The sequence below is a fragment of the Echinops telfairi genome, unplaced genomic scaffold (assembly GCF_000313985.2).
Source record: "Echinops telfairi isolate 266 unplaced genomic scaffold, ASM31398v2 ScPeMD7_655;HRSCAF=1070, whole genome shotgun sequence".
Lineage (NCBI taxonomy): Eukaryota > Metazoa > Chordata > Mammalia > Afrosoricida > Tenrecidae > Echinops > Echinops telfairi.
This window is the reverse complement of record NW_022104553.1, coordinates 35083546-35099881: the sequence shown is the minus strand read 5'-3', so window position 1 is coordinate 35099881 and position 16336 is coordinate 35083546. Positions and strand designations below refer to the sequence as shown.

Below are 16336 nucleotides of genomic sequence, written 5' to 3'. Positions count from 1 at the left end.
TGTGCGCTGTGCCACTCCTTTGTTCCCCTAGCTTGGCCCTCTGGGCACGTGTTAATGGACATCTCCCAGCCCTATGCTGGCCTACCTAACAGAACTTGCTTGCTTCTTGCTGGTTTTGTATTTTTGGACTCTAATCAATGGCCTGTCATATTGCCTGCTGACCTTGTGAGCTATTATCAGTTTACTGCAGCTTGCATGCCTGAGATTATATAAGTCTGGATAGGATACATTACTGCCTCATTCTAGTTCTAGTCTCCATCCAGTCTGCCATTTGATTTGCCACCTTGGAGTCATTGGACTCTATAGCCAAAAAAAAAAAAAAAAAAAAGTCAGCTAGAGAGCATGGTCCATAAAAATTGTGTCACAGATACAAAATCAAGTGTGTTAGGCTGGGTTCTCTACAGATGCAAAACCAGTAACTGTGGGAAACAGAACCAGGAAGAGAGGGTATTTGGACAAACTCTATGTTCATATGTTAAGGACTGGGAGGAAACCTTCAGGTTCATGGGTTGGAGATGTGTTCCACTCACATTCTCCTGTTATTCCCCACGATGTCCCAGGTAATAATACCAAGGTTTAGGTGGTACTTGCAATCACATGGTTGCAACGACATATACTTTTTGGTCAGCTGCTTGAAGGCTACTTATCTGAAGGTTGTCTGCCATCTAGAGCAATCAGGCCCTATTGTCTGTCTCCTAAGTAGGGCCCACTCCCTTCTGTTAAGGATCATAGATTGTTCCTCTGGAGAAGAGTTCAAAGACACCTAAAGTCAAGCCAGCTGAGGAATGACCTAGATTAGGCTACTATCTTAACTTTTAGCACCCACCCATCTTGTTACGTAGTTTCCTGTCACATGCGTGCCTCTAGTGCCTCCCTTTCCAATTGCATGTGTATGCATTTGGAATTGCACACACACACACACACACACACACACACACACACACACACACGTTATGTGTATGCCTCTAATACAACCCCTCCTGTTAATGTATGTGCTTACCGGGGCTTGCATGCCCAAGATTACATAAGTCTGGAGAGAATACGTTACTGCCTTATTCTGGTTCCAGTCTCCAGGAAGAGGCGAGCCTTTGCATGCCTTGTTTCTTTCTTTCTTTTTTGCATGCCTTGTTTCATGTCTCTTTAACTTACCTCTCAATTACACCACCACCCCTTGGACCCATTCAATTGTGGGGAGGATGGTCCCCCAAAACATACACACAAATAATAGGTAAGTCCTGTCTGGTTCAAATTTGTGGTTCACATAAGCTGGAGGCTTCTGACAGGGGCTGCCAAGCAGGAGCATGAGAACCACAAACTAGGGAGTGCAGAGACAGATGAATCCATGGTCAGCAAGCAGGTCAAGCTTGTGGCTGGTCTGCTGGCCCCTTTAGGATAACCTTGATTTGGCTTTCTCTAAAAAGGCACTCATCTAAGGCCAAGGAGGTCCTCACTGACTCCTATACTATTAAAAGCTCAAATGCAGACAGGTGATACTTCAATATATTTTTAAAAAGTGTTTGTTAAAAGGTAAACACTAGTTTAACTAGTTTTAATTTGAGTGGGCAGTAAAGTGGTAGTGATCGTTTTTAAAACTCTGCATTAATTCTTTCGTATTAAATTTTATTTAATTTTACAACGATGAATGTAATGACTTTTGGAAAGAAAAATATGATTTGAAAAAAGCTTAATTCCAATAATTCAAAAAATTTAATAGGAGTAGAAGCTAAAACTATATTGTTAATTTTTACTTATGCTTTTAATAATCCTTTTATTCGTGCACGGATTACTCACTTGCCATCATCTTAAGAGAGACACACAAACGTCCAAAATTTGATTACAAAAGAAACATGTGTTCAATATTTATTAACGTTTTCCTTTTTAAAGTATCTTAAAACAAAAGCAGCATTACTTTATTAAAATGAATTAGATGAGTGGAAATAAGGATGTTGAAAATTCAAATTATTTTCTCTCTATACTGTAAAACACACACACACACACATTTAATTAGATACCCGGATGTCTGAAAATTCTAGTCATTCCTTTTAGTTAAATCAGGATATTTCAAAGTGTGTTCACAACCCAAAGCTAGTACTAAGTACTCTAGAAGAAAAGGGTTCATAATCAAGTATGGGAAGCAATGGATTAAACAGTTCTTTTTGTTCTTATAGAAAGTCTCACCACCACCACTTTATTTGGCTTGTTCCAAGTGTATTTGGTTATACCAATAATGGAATTTGGTTATACACAGCCTCAGAAACAGTGGGGCAGGAAAACTCCAATTATATGTTGGAGATGATTATTTCTTGAATGTATTTTGGAAATGGCTGGCTTGAATTACTGTGTACTAAATATACAAATATTTTACTTGGTAGAGGTATTATGAATGTTTTATAGGGCAGAAAACAAATCTATGAAGTTTTCAGTGCTGTATATCTTTATGGATACATCTGCATACCATCACATCTTTCTTCTGAGAAGCAGCTGGTGGGTTTGAACTCTTTACGTTTTGGTTAGCAGCCAAGAGCCACCAAGCTTTCTAAAATAGGTCAATTCTGAGCCAAAGCTATAGGATATCCTGCATTCATTAGAGCAAATCACATTCAGTGGCTTTAGTTATGAACCCTAAGATGTTGAGTGAGTTGTGAACGACGTATAAAGTCTTTACCACATTTTAAACATGCAAAGGGTTTCTCACCAGTATGGATCCTTTGATGAGTACTAAGTTCTGATGCACGGGGAAAAGCCTTCCCACATTCCTTACATTCATAAGGCTTCTCCCCAGTATGAATTTTCATATGCTCAGTAAGGTGTGAGCCACGAATAAAGGCCTTCCCACACTGTTTACATCCATAAGGCTTTTCACCTCTATGAGTTCTCTGATGTTCACTAAGTTGTGAGCTATAAATAAAGGCCTTGTCACATTCCTCACACTTGTAGGGTTTTTCACCTGTATGAATCCTCTGGTGACAAGCAAGCTGTGCTGAACGAATAAAGGTCTTTCCACATACCTTACATTTATACGGCTTCTCACCATGAATTTTCTGATGCTGAGTAAGGGAGGCAGTACGGATAAAGGCCTTTCCACATTCTTTACATTCAAAGGGTTTCTCACCTGTATGAATTCTCAGGTGTTCACTAAGTTGTTTGCAGCCATTAAAGGCTTTTCCACATTCTTCACATTTGTAGGGTTTTTCTTTAGTATGGGTTCTCTGATGCTGAGTGAGGTTAGAATTACAAATAAAGGCTTTTCCACACTCTTTACATTTATAGGGTTTCTCCCCTGTATGAACTCTCAGATGGTAAGTAAGTTGTGAGCCACGAATAAAAGTCTTACCACATTCTTTACATTCATAGGGTTTCTCACCTGTGTGAATTCTCACATGCTCACTTAGTTGGGAGGCACATAAAAAAGCTTTCCCACATTCTTTACATCTATAAGGCTTTTCACCAGTATGAACTCTCTGATGGTAAGTAAGATGTGAGCCAAGAATAAAGGCTTTCCCACATTCCTTACACTCATATGGTTTCTCACCACTGTGAATTCTCTGATGGTAAGTAAGTTGTGAGCTAAGAATAAAAGCCTTCCCACATTCCTTACACTCATATGGTTTGTCACCACTATGAATTCTCTGATGGAGAGTATACTGTGAACTGTAACTGAAAGCTTTTCCACATTGCTTGCATTCATAAGGCTTCTCTCCTGTATGAACTCTCTGGTGTTCGGTGAGCTGTGAACCACGAATAAAGGCTTTGCCACACACTTTACATTGATAGGGTTTTTCATTAGTATGAATTTTCTGATGCTGAATCAGATCAGAACTACGTCCAAAGGCCTTTCCACATTCCATACACTCATATGGTTTCTCACAAGCTTGAGTACTTTGACGCTGACTACTGCCTGGCTTTTTGCTCATGGGTTTCCTACATTTCTTAACTTCAGAATGCTTTTCTCTATTATGAGTTTTCTCATGCTGAATAAGGCATGAGAGGTAGCTGAAGGTTTGTCTACAGTCCTTACAATTGTACATTTTTTCCTTCCTACGAATTGTCTGACCAAAGGTAAAGGATGTGTGATGACTTTGAATGGCCTGTTCTTCATAGGTTTTCACATGCCTGAAAAGTGTGCCCTGCGCTCCTAGTTGACTCTCAAGTCGGTCTCGGTACTCCATCATGTCTGCAGGATGACCACAGTCACGGTTCCGGCACAGAAGTCTTCCCATGATCTCCCCCTGCAGTGGTCCCATCTTCTCCGGAGGTGACCCCTGGGTCTCACAGCTGGATTCCAAGTCTGTAAGATAACAAGAAAGCAAATTCCTAGTGCTGTTTTCCAGAAGAAAGAAAGCTTTTACAATAGAAATGAAAACAAGTCACATAAGAATAGAATGGTTTTGTGTAAATTGAAAGGGGGAAAAAAAAGCACAATCAGAGACAATTTTCATACACAAGAATTTTAAAAGACGGAAATTTACAGCCAAGCCCCTCATGGGATTTGACTCCTTGGTTTGGAGGTTTAGTCATGGTTTTATGGGACACTCAGCTCATTGGTACAAAAATTTTTAGTGCTTATGTTCCTAGTTCAAATTCATGGACTACAGACTTTCTGAATCCATGGGGCCTTGAGATTATCTTTACACCTTATAACAAAAACATCTACCGAAATATTTTTAAAAACACCAGTAGTTAAATAAATAAATACTAAAAAACGTCAGCCTTGAGCACTGAACTATCTTGTTAGGTGCTACTGAGATGGTTTCAACTAAGTGACCCAATGTACAACGGAAGGCAACAGTGCTCATCCTCAAAATCGTTTCTCTATTTTATCCATTGTGGCAGATACTGTGTCAATCCACCTCCTGGAAGGTCTTCACCTTTTAAACTGCCCTTCTATTTTACCAAGCAGGTGTCCTTCTCAATAACTGGCCCCTCCTGAGTACATGACCAAAGTAGGTCCCACACGAATCCCATCGTTCTTGCTTGTAAGCAGTCTTCGGGTTGTACAGAGGTCTCTGTTCTGGCAGTCCTGGGTATATTCACCATTCGCTGACACCACAGTTCTAAAGCATCAATTCTTTTTCATTCTACCTTATTCATTGTCCAACTTTTAATTGCACATCAGGCTATTGAAAATACCATAGGTTTGGGTCAGGCACATTTTAGTCCTCAAATTGACATCTTTGTTAACACTTTAAACAGGTCTTTTTCGCAGATGTGTCCAATATAATCTATTTGACAACTGCTTTCATGGGCATTGGATTGAGTCTGAGAAAAATGAAGTCCTTAATAATACCAACCTCCCCCCCGACCCCATTAAATCCTGATGTTGCTTATTAGTCTGTGTTATTTTGGATTTATGTTTAGAGCTTGTTGCATTTATGTGAAAGTAGGGTTGGAGTGCAACCTACCAATTAGGTTACCGCCTAATGATGCCCTCTTAGAAGTGTGGTCTTTTTATAGGAGGCGTTGAGAAATGGCCTTTCTTGCTTAGTTGAAGGCCATTAAGACTCTCAGCCTTGAAACGGCTGAGAAGTTTCAAGACCCAGGTGTCAGTATCTGCTGTTTGCTTCTGCGGCTTGACATTGAGACTAAGAAAAAGAACAAGGACGTATGCGAGTTCTGGGAAATCAGGATGGTTAATTTTCTCAAGGATGCTTGGTTTGGAAAAACATAGAGTTGTTGATGTGTATCCAATGTGCTTGCTTAACAATGAGAAAAATATAACCCCGGGTTGTTTCTGCATGTATAAAAGGAAGATGTAGAATAAACTCGGGGCTTCAGTATTCACTGTTGCCCTCCCAATACTTTCTGTCTCTCTTTTTTCCCTTAATCCTCACTCCCCCTTTCAGGACCGTTCGACTTGTTGGCAGGCTCCGACATTGCTTGCCCCTCTTTGCCCTCCTGCTTGCCTGAATTATGTGGCCTGCTGATTCTGGGAGCTTCAGTACCTTGCCAGGCTCTGGCCAACCTTGGATCCACATGACTCTATACTACTAGTCTATGATCCTCCTGGATCCCTCTTTTGCTTCATTGGCTGGCAGCTGCATGGGTCTGGAGGGGCTCTGGTTAGCATCTGACCCATAGACTTGAGTTGGGCTGGGCTGGGTTGCTTTCTCCATATTAAATTTCTTCCTTTACATAAGTAATTATTATACATATATGAGTGTTCCTGGTTTAGTTTCTCTAGAACACAGCCCAACAGCCAAGTTGTGAAGATTTTTTGCTTTCTTTATGTTTAGATCAGAGGTAATTCATATTGTCATTGTAGTTTTTAATCCTCATCGGGAAGTGCTACAAGTTCCCTTCACTTTCAGTAGGAAGATTGTGTCGCTTGTATATTGGAGGTCATTAATGAGTCTTCCTGTATCCCTACCTCAGCTTTCTTCTTCATACAGTTCTTCTTGAATTATTTGCTCAGCATAGATATTGAATAATTATGGCGAAAGAATACAACCTTGATCTACATCTCTTCTAATTTCCAATCACACAGTATGTTCTGTTTGAACAACTACCTCTTGGTCTGTGTATAAATTTGACATGATCGCAATACATATTATTTACAATATCATCCATAATGCATTAGGACCACACAGTTAAATGTCTTTGAATTTTGTTAAAAACAAAAAAAACATCTTTAAGTTTTCTGGTAATTTCTACTTTCAGCCAAGATCTGAAATCAATAATGGTATCCCTCTTTCCACGACCTCTTCTGAATCTAGCTTAAATTTCTGGAAGTGCACAGTTAATATACTTTTGCAACCAATGTTGAGTTGCCCTCAGCAAAATTTTACTCATGTGTGAAATTAATATTATTTGGTAATTTCTGTTGAATCACCTTTCTTTGGAATGGGTACAAAGTTGGATCTCTTCCAGTAAATAAGAAAGATAGCTGTCTTCCAAATTTCTTAGCATAAAGAAGGGAGTGCCATAAGGGTTGCAACCATTTGGTGAAATATTTCAATTTGAATTCCATCAATTCCTGGACCCTTTTTGTCCCTTCCTACAGTGCAGCTTGGATTTTTTTCCTTTAATATCATTGGTTCCTGATCATATGTTACTTGCTGAAATGATTAAATGTTGATTCATTCTTTTTGGGGTGATTCTGTGTATCCCTCTTCTTCTGATTCTTGTGTACGTCAATATGTTCCTCAGAGAATTCTTTAATGAGCCTTGAGTTTTCCTTCAGATCCCTCTCTTTAAGGAATGCCAAGAGTGCTCTTCCCTTTTGTTTTCTAACTAGGTTTTCTTAAGTTTGTTTTAAATCTTCTCCTTTGCTTTTGTCATATTTTCTCCCACGCACTTTAATTTATTTTCTCCCACGCACTTTAATTTATTTTCTCCCACGCACTTTAATTATCTGTGTTCTAGAGCCAGTTTCAGAGTTTCTTCTGACATTCATTTTTGTAGTTTTTTTCTTTTCAGTTCTTTTAAAGGACCTTTAGCCTTCTTCACCTGTGATGTCCTTGATATCATTCCACAACTCAACTGGTACTGGGCCATTCATGTTCACTGTGTCAAATCTAGTCTTGAAATGGTCTCTCAATCTGATGGGATAGACTCCAGGTGGGATTTGGGCTCTCATGGACTTATTTTCATTTTCTTCACGCTTCTCCTTGACTGTGGATATGATCAATTGGTGGTCTGTTACACAGTTGATGCCTGGTGTTGTTCTGACTGATTATACTGAGCTTCTCCATCATCTCTTCATGTATGTACTCAATTTAACCCGTTTATTATATCCGGCAAAGTCTGCATATATAGAGTTGTTGTGTCTTTGAAAAAGGTATTTGCAATAAGTTGTTGGTTTTGCAAAATTCTATTGTGTTATTTCTACCACTGTTTCTATCAGTAAGGCCACATTTCATAACTACCGATCCTTTTTAGGAATAATGTGGGTGACACATTAGGCTACCAATCACAAAAAAGGTCAGCAGTTTAAATCCATCAGCTGCTCCTTGGGAGAAAGACTAGACTTTTTGCTCCCATACCAATGCAGAGCCTTAAAAATCCAGAGGGCAGCTCTACTCTGTCTATAGGATCCCTACTCTGTCTATAGGATCCCTGTGAGTTGGAGTTGACAATGGCAGTGGGTGGTTATGGTTGGTAGTTCTTTATTTCCAAATTTCACATTGCAATCACTAGTCATTATCAATTCATCTTGACTGCTTGATTGAGCAATGCCTTAAATGATATGATCTCTGCTTATTTCCCCACCTCCTACTTTCACTTACAGAGAGTGCAAAATATTACTCTTGCCATATTGACCTCCTTTCTGACTCATAAATAAAGCTAAGTCTTTGCTCTGGACCTTTGTATTTCTCTTCCCTTGATTTTTCCAGAGCTAATTTCATCCATGTTGCAGTTCAACTGTTGCCTCCCTCTACAGATAATCCCTGACTTTTCTACACAAGAAGACAGTAAGGTCTCAACAAACATTTGCTGGTTGGAGATACATATCCCAATTCAAATGCAAAAAGAGAGCAACTGGGGCCCCCCTCAAAAAAAAAATCAATTTAAAGAACAGACTCTCCCTTGAAGGGATCAACAGTTAGTCCATAATTAAAATAAAAGGGGATTGTATAAGACAAGCATGGTTAATGGGAGTTAAGAGAGGGTCTGGGGGGCTCATGTTGCCATACTTTTGCATTCTAATTAGGTGTCAGGCCTTCTTTCCAAAAGCCTTTGAGGGGAACCTGACACCAACATCTTAAAAGTGCAGCCACCTCATAGCAGCTTCTGCCCTGAGTGGCCAGCCCTTATTCACCTGAGGTTTCTCTTCTGGGCAAGGCTATCACCACCGTCTTCGGAGTCTTGCCTTGCTTCAGTAACAAACACATATCTGATGTAGGGACTGAACAGCCAGCTTAAAAGAAAATAAATGGAACACAGTTAAGCTATGGCATTACCAAATTCATATCCAGTACATTGGTCATCACAGAGGAGAGGCTTGATAATAACAGATGTCTTCAACTTTGAAGGAAATGAAATAGTAAGGGACACAGTGGAACTGTCTATTGCTATCATTGTGAAACATAAGCCTTTATTGATGGAATGGATATAGAAACTTGCAATTAAGGAGGCAGAGAATATGAGGGCACATTGTGACAATTGTGTAAGGCGTCCTTACCTAGTGACAATACGTTTTTATAGTTCTCCAACATCACATCCCTGTATAATTCCCTCTGAGCAGGGTCAAGGTATTCCCATTCCTCTTGAGAGAAGTCTATGGCCACATCCCTGAAAGTCACCAAACACTGAAACAACAAATTCATTCATTATTGTGAAAAATGGTAATGATTTTGAGGTGAAAAGAAAAAAGGTGACAGGTTATTGAGAGTTGGGGTGACACAATCCATTATCTAGAAAGGCCTACTAATAATGAAAAGAGTCAGATGAGAAGTTTTCTGTTTAAATAAATATTGCTTAAATCACACAGCACCTTAAAATATCAAATTCTCACTAGATAATACATAATAAAACAAGAGTTCTTCCCTTCTTTTCTCCTTGTAACTAAAAAGAGAAAATTGATGAAATCTTTACAGATAATTATCATTGAACTGCTAGGCTACAAAACAGAATTGAGATATATGTTTGTTTGTTTTTGAACAGTCAGAATAATCAAGTATGACAGATAGTGAAGAAAGTTAAAAAGACATTTAGAGAAAAAATGAGACACTGCTACTATCACTCACGGGAATAGGATAACTTTGGGAACAGATTTCTTATAGGGTTAAGCAAGGCAGAACATTCTGTTAATAGATAAATGTGGTGTTCATGTCACATAATAAAATTATTGTGCTTCAGGAAGGAGAAAAGAAACAGCAACTCACATGGGGCATGGTTTGTAGAGGTCCGAATTGATCAATTTTCCACTTTCTTCTTCTGAAGATATTCAGAGTCCAGGGAAACCAGAGATGGAGAAGGAAGAAGAATTTATGACATTAGACTTACCACAAAGTCCACAAACTGAACAACTCAGAATTACCTTTACTTACCTTTTATGAAACAGTTTTGACAAATTTTAGTCTTTCTCAGATGTGAAAACAAGGGAAGGGAGCTACAACAGAAGCGATTTGGGCTAGACCTCTCCTCCATCCCCCGTAATGCTGAACAGGACCTAAATTTATTCACCTTCTTCTACACTGGAAGAGGAGCTTACACAGGGAGCCATCAACAACACATTTATGTTTCACACACTAAATGTGCTACTTTGCTCCTAACTTTTCCATCTAAAAAGGGGCTTCAGAAGTGAATGCAAAAAGATCAATATTTTACGTATTTGTGAGCTGACATGGCCTGGTATTGGCCATTTTGAATTGGACAACTATGGCTGACTATGCTGGGAATGATAAGTTCAAGAGGAATGACATGATAGTTATCTTCAAAAAGAACATTTGAAGATCTTGACATACAATGTTGTCTTGATAGATATTTATATGCTGACAAGGAAGTTCAGTTAATAACACACTCTTCACAGTGTTTATAATTAGTTATGATTCATACAGTTGAATGCCTTTACACAGTCAGAAATACATTCAAGTTTGTGGACCAACCACTAATTCCAGTGATGAAGAATTAGAAGCATTCTACCAACTTCTCAGTCTGCTATTGATCAATCATATAATCAAGATGTATTGATAATAACTGACAATTAGAATGTAAAAGTTAGAAACAAGAAGAATCAGTAGTTGAATAATATGGCCTTATCATCAGAACAAAAAATCTTACCATAGTGAATGATGGAGGGAGTGCGGAGTGGAGACCCAAAGCCCATTAGTAGGCCACTGGACATCCCCTTGCAGAGGGGTCTCGGGGAGGAGACGAGCCAGTCAGGGTGCGATGTAACAACGAGGAAAAATACAACTTTCCTCTAGTTCCTAAATGTTTCCTCCCGCTCCCATTATCATGACTCGAATTCTACCTTGCAAGTCTGGCTAGACCAGAGGATGTACACTGGTACAGATAGGAACTGGAAATACAGGGAATCCAGGGCAGATGATCCCTACAGGACCAGTGGTGTGAGTGGCGAAACAGGGAGGGTAGAGGGAGAATGAGTTGGAAAGAGGGAACTGATTACAAGGAACTATATGTGACCTCCTCCCTGGGGGATGGACAACTGAAAAGTGGGTGAAGGGAGACATCGGACAAGGCAAGATATGACAAAATAACAATTTATAAACTATCAAGGGCTCATGAGGGAGGGGAGAGTGGGGAGGGAGAGGAAAATGAGGACCTAATGCCGGGGGCTTGAGTGGAGAGGAAACGTTTTGAGAATGATGTACAAATGCGCTTTACACAATTGATGTGTGTATGGATTGTGATAAGAGTTGTATGAGCCCCTAATAAAATGATAAAACAAAAAACAGAATGAAGATACTGCTCTAAAACAGATTCTGGTGATGACTGTACAACTCTTCTTGATGTGATTGAACTATTGAATTGTATTATATGTGATTTATATACCAATAAAACTGTTGGGGAAAAAAAGAAAAGAAAAATATGGCCTTAGTGATAGAAACAAAGCTTGGGATCACATGACAGAATTTAAGAAGACCTTCATGGGGAAGGGGGGGGGAGGGGGAAAATGAGCAAATGATATTAAGGGCTAAAGTGGAAAGCAGATGTTTTGAGATTGATGAGGGCAACAAATGTACACATGTGCTTGACACAATGGATGCATGTATGGACTGTGATGGGAATTGTACGAGCCCTCAATTAAATAATTTAAAAAAAAGAATTTAAAAAGACTTGATATTTTCTTTTTTTTAATCATTTTATCAGGGGCTCATATGATTCTTATCACAATCCATACATACATCAATTGTGTAAAGCACATTTGAACATTCATTGCCATCATCTTTCTCAAAACATTTGCTCTCCACTTAAGCCCCTGGCATCAACACCTCATTTTTTCCCCTCCCTCCACGACTCGATATTTTCATTGGAAATATCTTTTCTCAACAGCATGAAAACAGTAGTAACCTGCTGATATCTGATGACTCTTAGCTGATAGCAGAGAATACCAAAGATGTCTACTTGTGTCTCTCTGACTATACAAAGGCATTCAACCGTGTAGATCACATAACTAATTCAGAGAGAGCACCGTGAAGAATGTGCCAATGTGGAATTGTACATACACTAAGACACAATCATTTAGACAAAACAAGGTAATACTGTAGGGATTACAATCAAGAAAGGTGTGTGTGTGTGTGCCAGGTTTGTATTTTTCTGCCATACGCAATTAATCTGCATCCTGAGCAACTAACCCAAGAAGTTGGGACCAATATGAAGAAAATCATGACATCAGGCTTGGAGGAAGCCTTCTTAACAACCTGTGATATGAAGATAACATAATATACTTGCTGAAAGTGAAGAAGACTTGAGACATTTATTGAGCAAGATCAAAGATTACATGCTCAGCATGCATTATACCAGAACATAAAGAAACCAAAATCTTCACAACTGCACCAATATCATGATAAATGGAGAAAAGACTGAAGCTGTCAGGGAATTCATTTAAATTGGCTCCAGAATCAATGGCCCTGGAAATTGCAATGAAGAAATTAAACAGTGTATTTATTACCTTAGGCAAAGCTGTATAAAAGGTCTCTTTAGAGTAATAAAAAGCAAAGCTGTCACTTTGAAGACTACGGTGGCTCTGGCTCAGGCCCTGTCATTGTCCATCACGTCATATACATGCAGAATCTAGTCAATGAATTATTGTATTACTCAATACTTTTGAATTATAATGTTGATGACGAATATTGAGTCTACCACACACTTCCAGAAGAACGAACAAATCAATGTTGGAAGAAGTACAACCAGAATGCACCTTACAAGTGAGGATGATGAGACATCACGTCATGTTAACTTTATCCATGGCATCAGGAGGGACCAGACCCTAGAGAAGATGTAATGCTTGGTAGAGAGACGGCAAAAAAGTGGAAGGCCCTCAAGGAGGTAGAGTGATACAGGAGCTGCAACCATGGCCTCAAAAACAGAAACGATTTTAAGGCTGGTACAGAGGATCAAGCAAGTTTTCAATCTGCTTGTCCAAAGGGTCGCTATGTTTCACAATTAACTCAATGGCAGCTAACAAGAAACGTCCACTACAGCACTATTCAAAATACCCAAAATGGAAACAAATCGAAGTGCCCATCCATGGATGAATACCATTATCCCAGTCATCGAGTCAATTCCCACTCAACAACTCTCCGTGGGGTACCTGAGGCTTCGCATCTTTTCACTGGAGCAGACAGCCTCATCTTTTCCCCAAGGAATGGCTTGTGGGTTAAACTGCCAACCTTGCAGTTAGCAGCGCAACACCTACCAACATTGCCAGCAGGGTTCAATAGATGGGTGGGTAATCAACCTGTGGTAATACACACAATGAATACTATTCAACTATACAGAAAAATCAGTTCCTGAAACAGCTTACAATGTGGATGAACCTGAAGGACATTAAGTTGAGCATAACAAAGTCAATCACAAAAATAAAGATAGCATGTTCTAACTTCTATAGAATGACACAAGTAAGTAAATATATAGACAATGTTCACTACTGGTTACAGATAAGGTGAGAGAAGAAGAGCTACTCCTAGCTAGTAATCACTTTTGTTTATAGAAAAAAGAAAGAGGGCACCTGAAAATGTGCTAGGTTTGACACTAACATATAAATAAAGAAAAGGTACAAATGTGCAAATGCTGATGTAAAGTTTTGCAACAATAGCAACAACAAAAAAGTAACAGATGCTGATTGTAATTAGGCATGAACAATTACCTCATGGGACAATATTCTAGGTTTACTCAGTATAATATAGTTCTTAAAGTTTATGTTTTTACCCATTATGGTGAGTAGTGTCTAGAGTTTTAAAAACTTCATCCATCCCTCTAAGAAACAACTGTTGATTTTCATTTTGTTGAACAAATCATAAAAAAGGAAACTCAAGAATAAGAGAATCATCAGGGTCACAAGAGATGAATCCTCATAGAAAGAGAGGAAAATGCAGAAAAGAACAAACTTTTTTGGTAAATTCAGACTTACAGGCACAATTGAGTCTTGAGGACTCTCTGAGTCTATCCTGAGATATTCTTTAAACTTTAAACTGAAATCACCCATGTGATCATCTTTTAGCTAAATAATACAAGGGTCACAAAATAAAGAATAGCACTTGTGAGTAATGAGCTCCTTGATAAATTTAATCTATGTGAAAAATCATCTAAATCAACTCTTTCTCAAAGTGGAGATCCCACCCTTGGGAAGCACTGGAATGACCCAGGGGGCCTGCAAGAACAGATACATTATTCTGGATTGTGGGCTACAGTACAAAATTTTATTTATTTATTTTTATTTTAAAAATCATTTTTATTGGACACTCTACAACTCTTATCACAATCCATACATACATCCATTCTGTCAAGCACATTTGTACATTTGTTGCCATCATCGTTTTCAAAACATTTCTTTCTACTTGAGCCCTTGGTATCAGTTCCTCTTGCCCCCCCCCTCCCCGCCCACTCTCCCTCACGAACCCTTGATAACTTATAAATTATTATTTTGTCATGTCTTACACTGTCCGATGTCTTCTTTCACCCACTTTTCTGTTGTTCGTCCTCCAGGGAGGGGGTTATATGTAGATCCTTGTGATCGGTTCCCCCTTTCTACTCCACATTCCCTCCACCCTCCCGATATCGCCACTCTCACCACTGGTCCTGAAGTGTTCATTTGTCTTGGATTCCCTGTGTTTCCAGCTCCTATCTGTTCCTATCCTCTGGCCTAGCTGGATTTGTAAGGTAGAACTGGGATCATGATAGTGGGGGGGAAGAAGCATTAAAGAACTAGATGAAAGTTGTATGTTTATCCTTGCTGCACTGCACCCTGACTGGCTCATCTCCTCCCCGAGACACTTCTGTAAGGGGATGTCCAGTTGCCTACAGATGGGATTTGGGTCCCCACTCTGCACTCCCCCTCATTCACAATAGTATTATTTTTTTGTTCTTTGATGCCTGATACCTGATCCCTTCTACACCTTGTGACTACACAGGCTGGTGTGCTTCTTCCATATGGACTTCATTGCTTCTTAGCTAGATGGCCGCTCGTTTACCTTCAAGCCTTTGAGACCTCAGACACTGTATCTTTTGATAGTCGGGCACCATCAGCTTTCTTCACCACATTTGCTTATGCACCTGCTTTGTCTTCAGCGCTTGTGTCGGGAAGGTGAGCATCATGGAATGCCAGCTTAATAGAACAAAGTATTCTTGCGTTGAGGGAGTACTTGAATAGAGTCCAATGTCCATCTGCTACCTTAATACTAAGCCTATAAATATATGCACATAGATCTATTTCTCCATCATCATATATAAATATATTTACATATGTACATGCCTGTATTTAGACCGCTATAAATGCCCTTTACCTCCTAGTTCTTTCCTCTATTTCCTTTTACTTTCCTCTTGTCCCACTATCACGTTCAGCCTTCATTAGGGTTTGAGTAATTCCTCTCAGTTATATTGCCCTTGATCAAGCCCTCCCAGGCTTCCTACACCCTCTTCACCAACGATTTTGGATCATTTGTTATTCCTTTGTCCCTGGGTTTGTTAACACCCACTTCCTTTCCCCCCCACCTCCCTTTCTCCCATGTCCTCCGGAAACAGTCTGTTGTTTTCTCCTCCAGATTGTTTATCTGCCTATCTTACCTAGATAGACCTGCAGAGATAATGATATGCACAAAACAAGACAAAGCAACAGAAGAAAGCAAAACAACAACAACAAATGACAAAAAAAGGAAAAACCTGTAAATAGCTCAAGGTCTGTTTGTTGACCTTTAGGAGTGTTTTCTGGTCAGTCAGATCGGGTGTCACACCCTGGCCCCAAAGTCTATTTTTGGTATTCCCTCAGGACTTCCTTTCTCTGCTCCCCCTACTGTTCTGTTGCACACCCTTAGTGTTTTGCCTGTGTGGTGGGGTCAGATCAGGTACAATCCCCACACTGTGTCTCCAGTGTTGTCCCCTGTAGGGCTATGGGTCAGTGAGGGATGTTGTGTCTCACAATGGGGCCAGCCATGTGGTCTTCTCTGTGGATTGGCTGCTCTGAGTGGGAATACTGTCCTCAAGGCTTGGGCCAGGATGTGTTCCACTCTTTTCCTCCCGCTTTGCTTGCTCCTCTGTGCTCTGGTTAGACACGCCCCTCTCCCTGAGCTATAGCTTCAGTGCTGTCCTCTGAAGTAAATTCTTTTGTGGGGAGAGGTGGCTGTCCATGTAGTTGGGATTGGGGCCAGACCCTCCAAAAGTTTTTAATTGTTGGGGGGCACTGAATATGTGTGTATATATATATAGATTTTTT

The 16336-nt window shown here is 39.7% G+C and overlaps 1 protein-coding gene across 1 annotated transcript; it reads right to left on the bottom strand.

The window, feature by feature from the left end:
* Positions 1-1846: 1846 nt before the first annotated feature.
* On the bottom strand, positions 1847-10605 carry LOC115870364 (zinc finger protein 571-like). The gene is made up of 4 exons (XM_045292876.1): positions 9825-10605; positions 9122-9248; positions 8759-8857; positions 1847-4288 (listed from the first exon to the last, which is right to left on the bottom strand). Exons 1-4 carry the CDS (start codon positions 9831-9833, stop codon positions 2610-2612), a joined length of 1914 nt encoding a protein of 637 aa, XP_045148811.1. The 5' UTR covers positions 9834-10605; the 3' UTR covers positions 1847-2609.
* Between the last annotated feature and the right edge of the window lie 5731 nt (positions 10606-16336).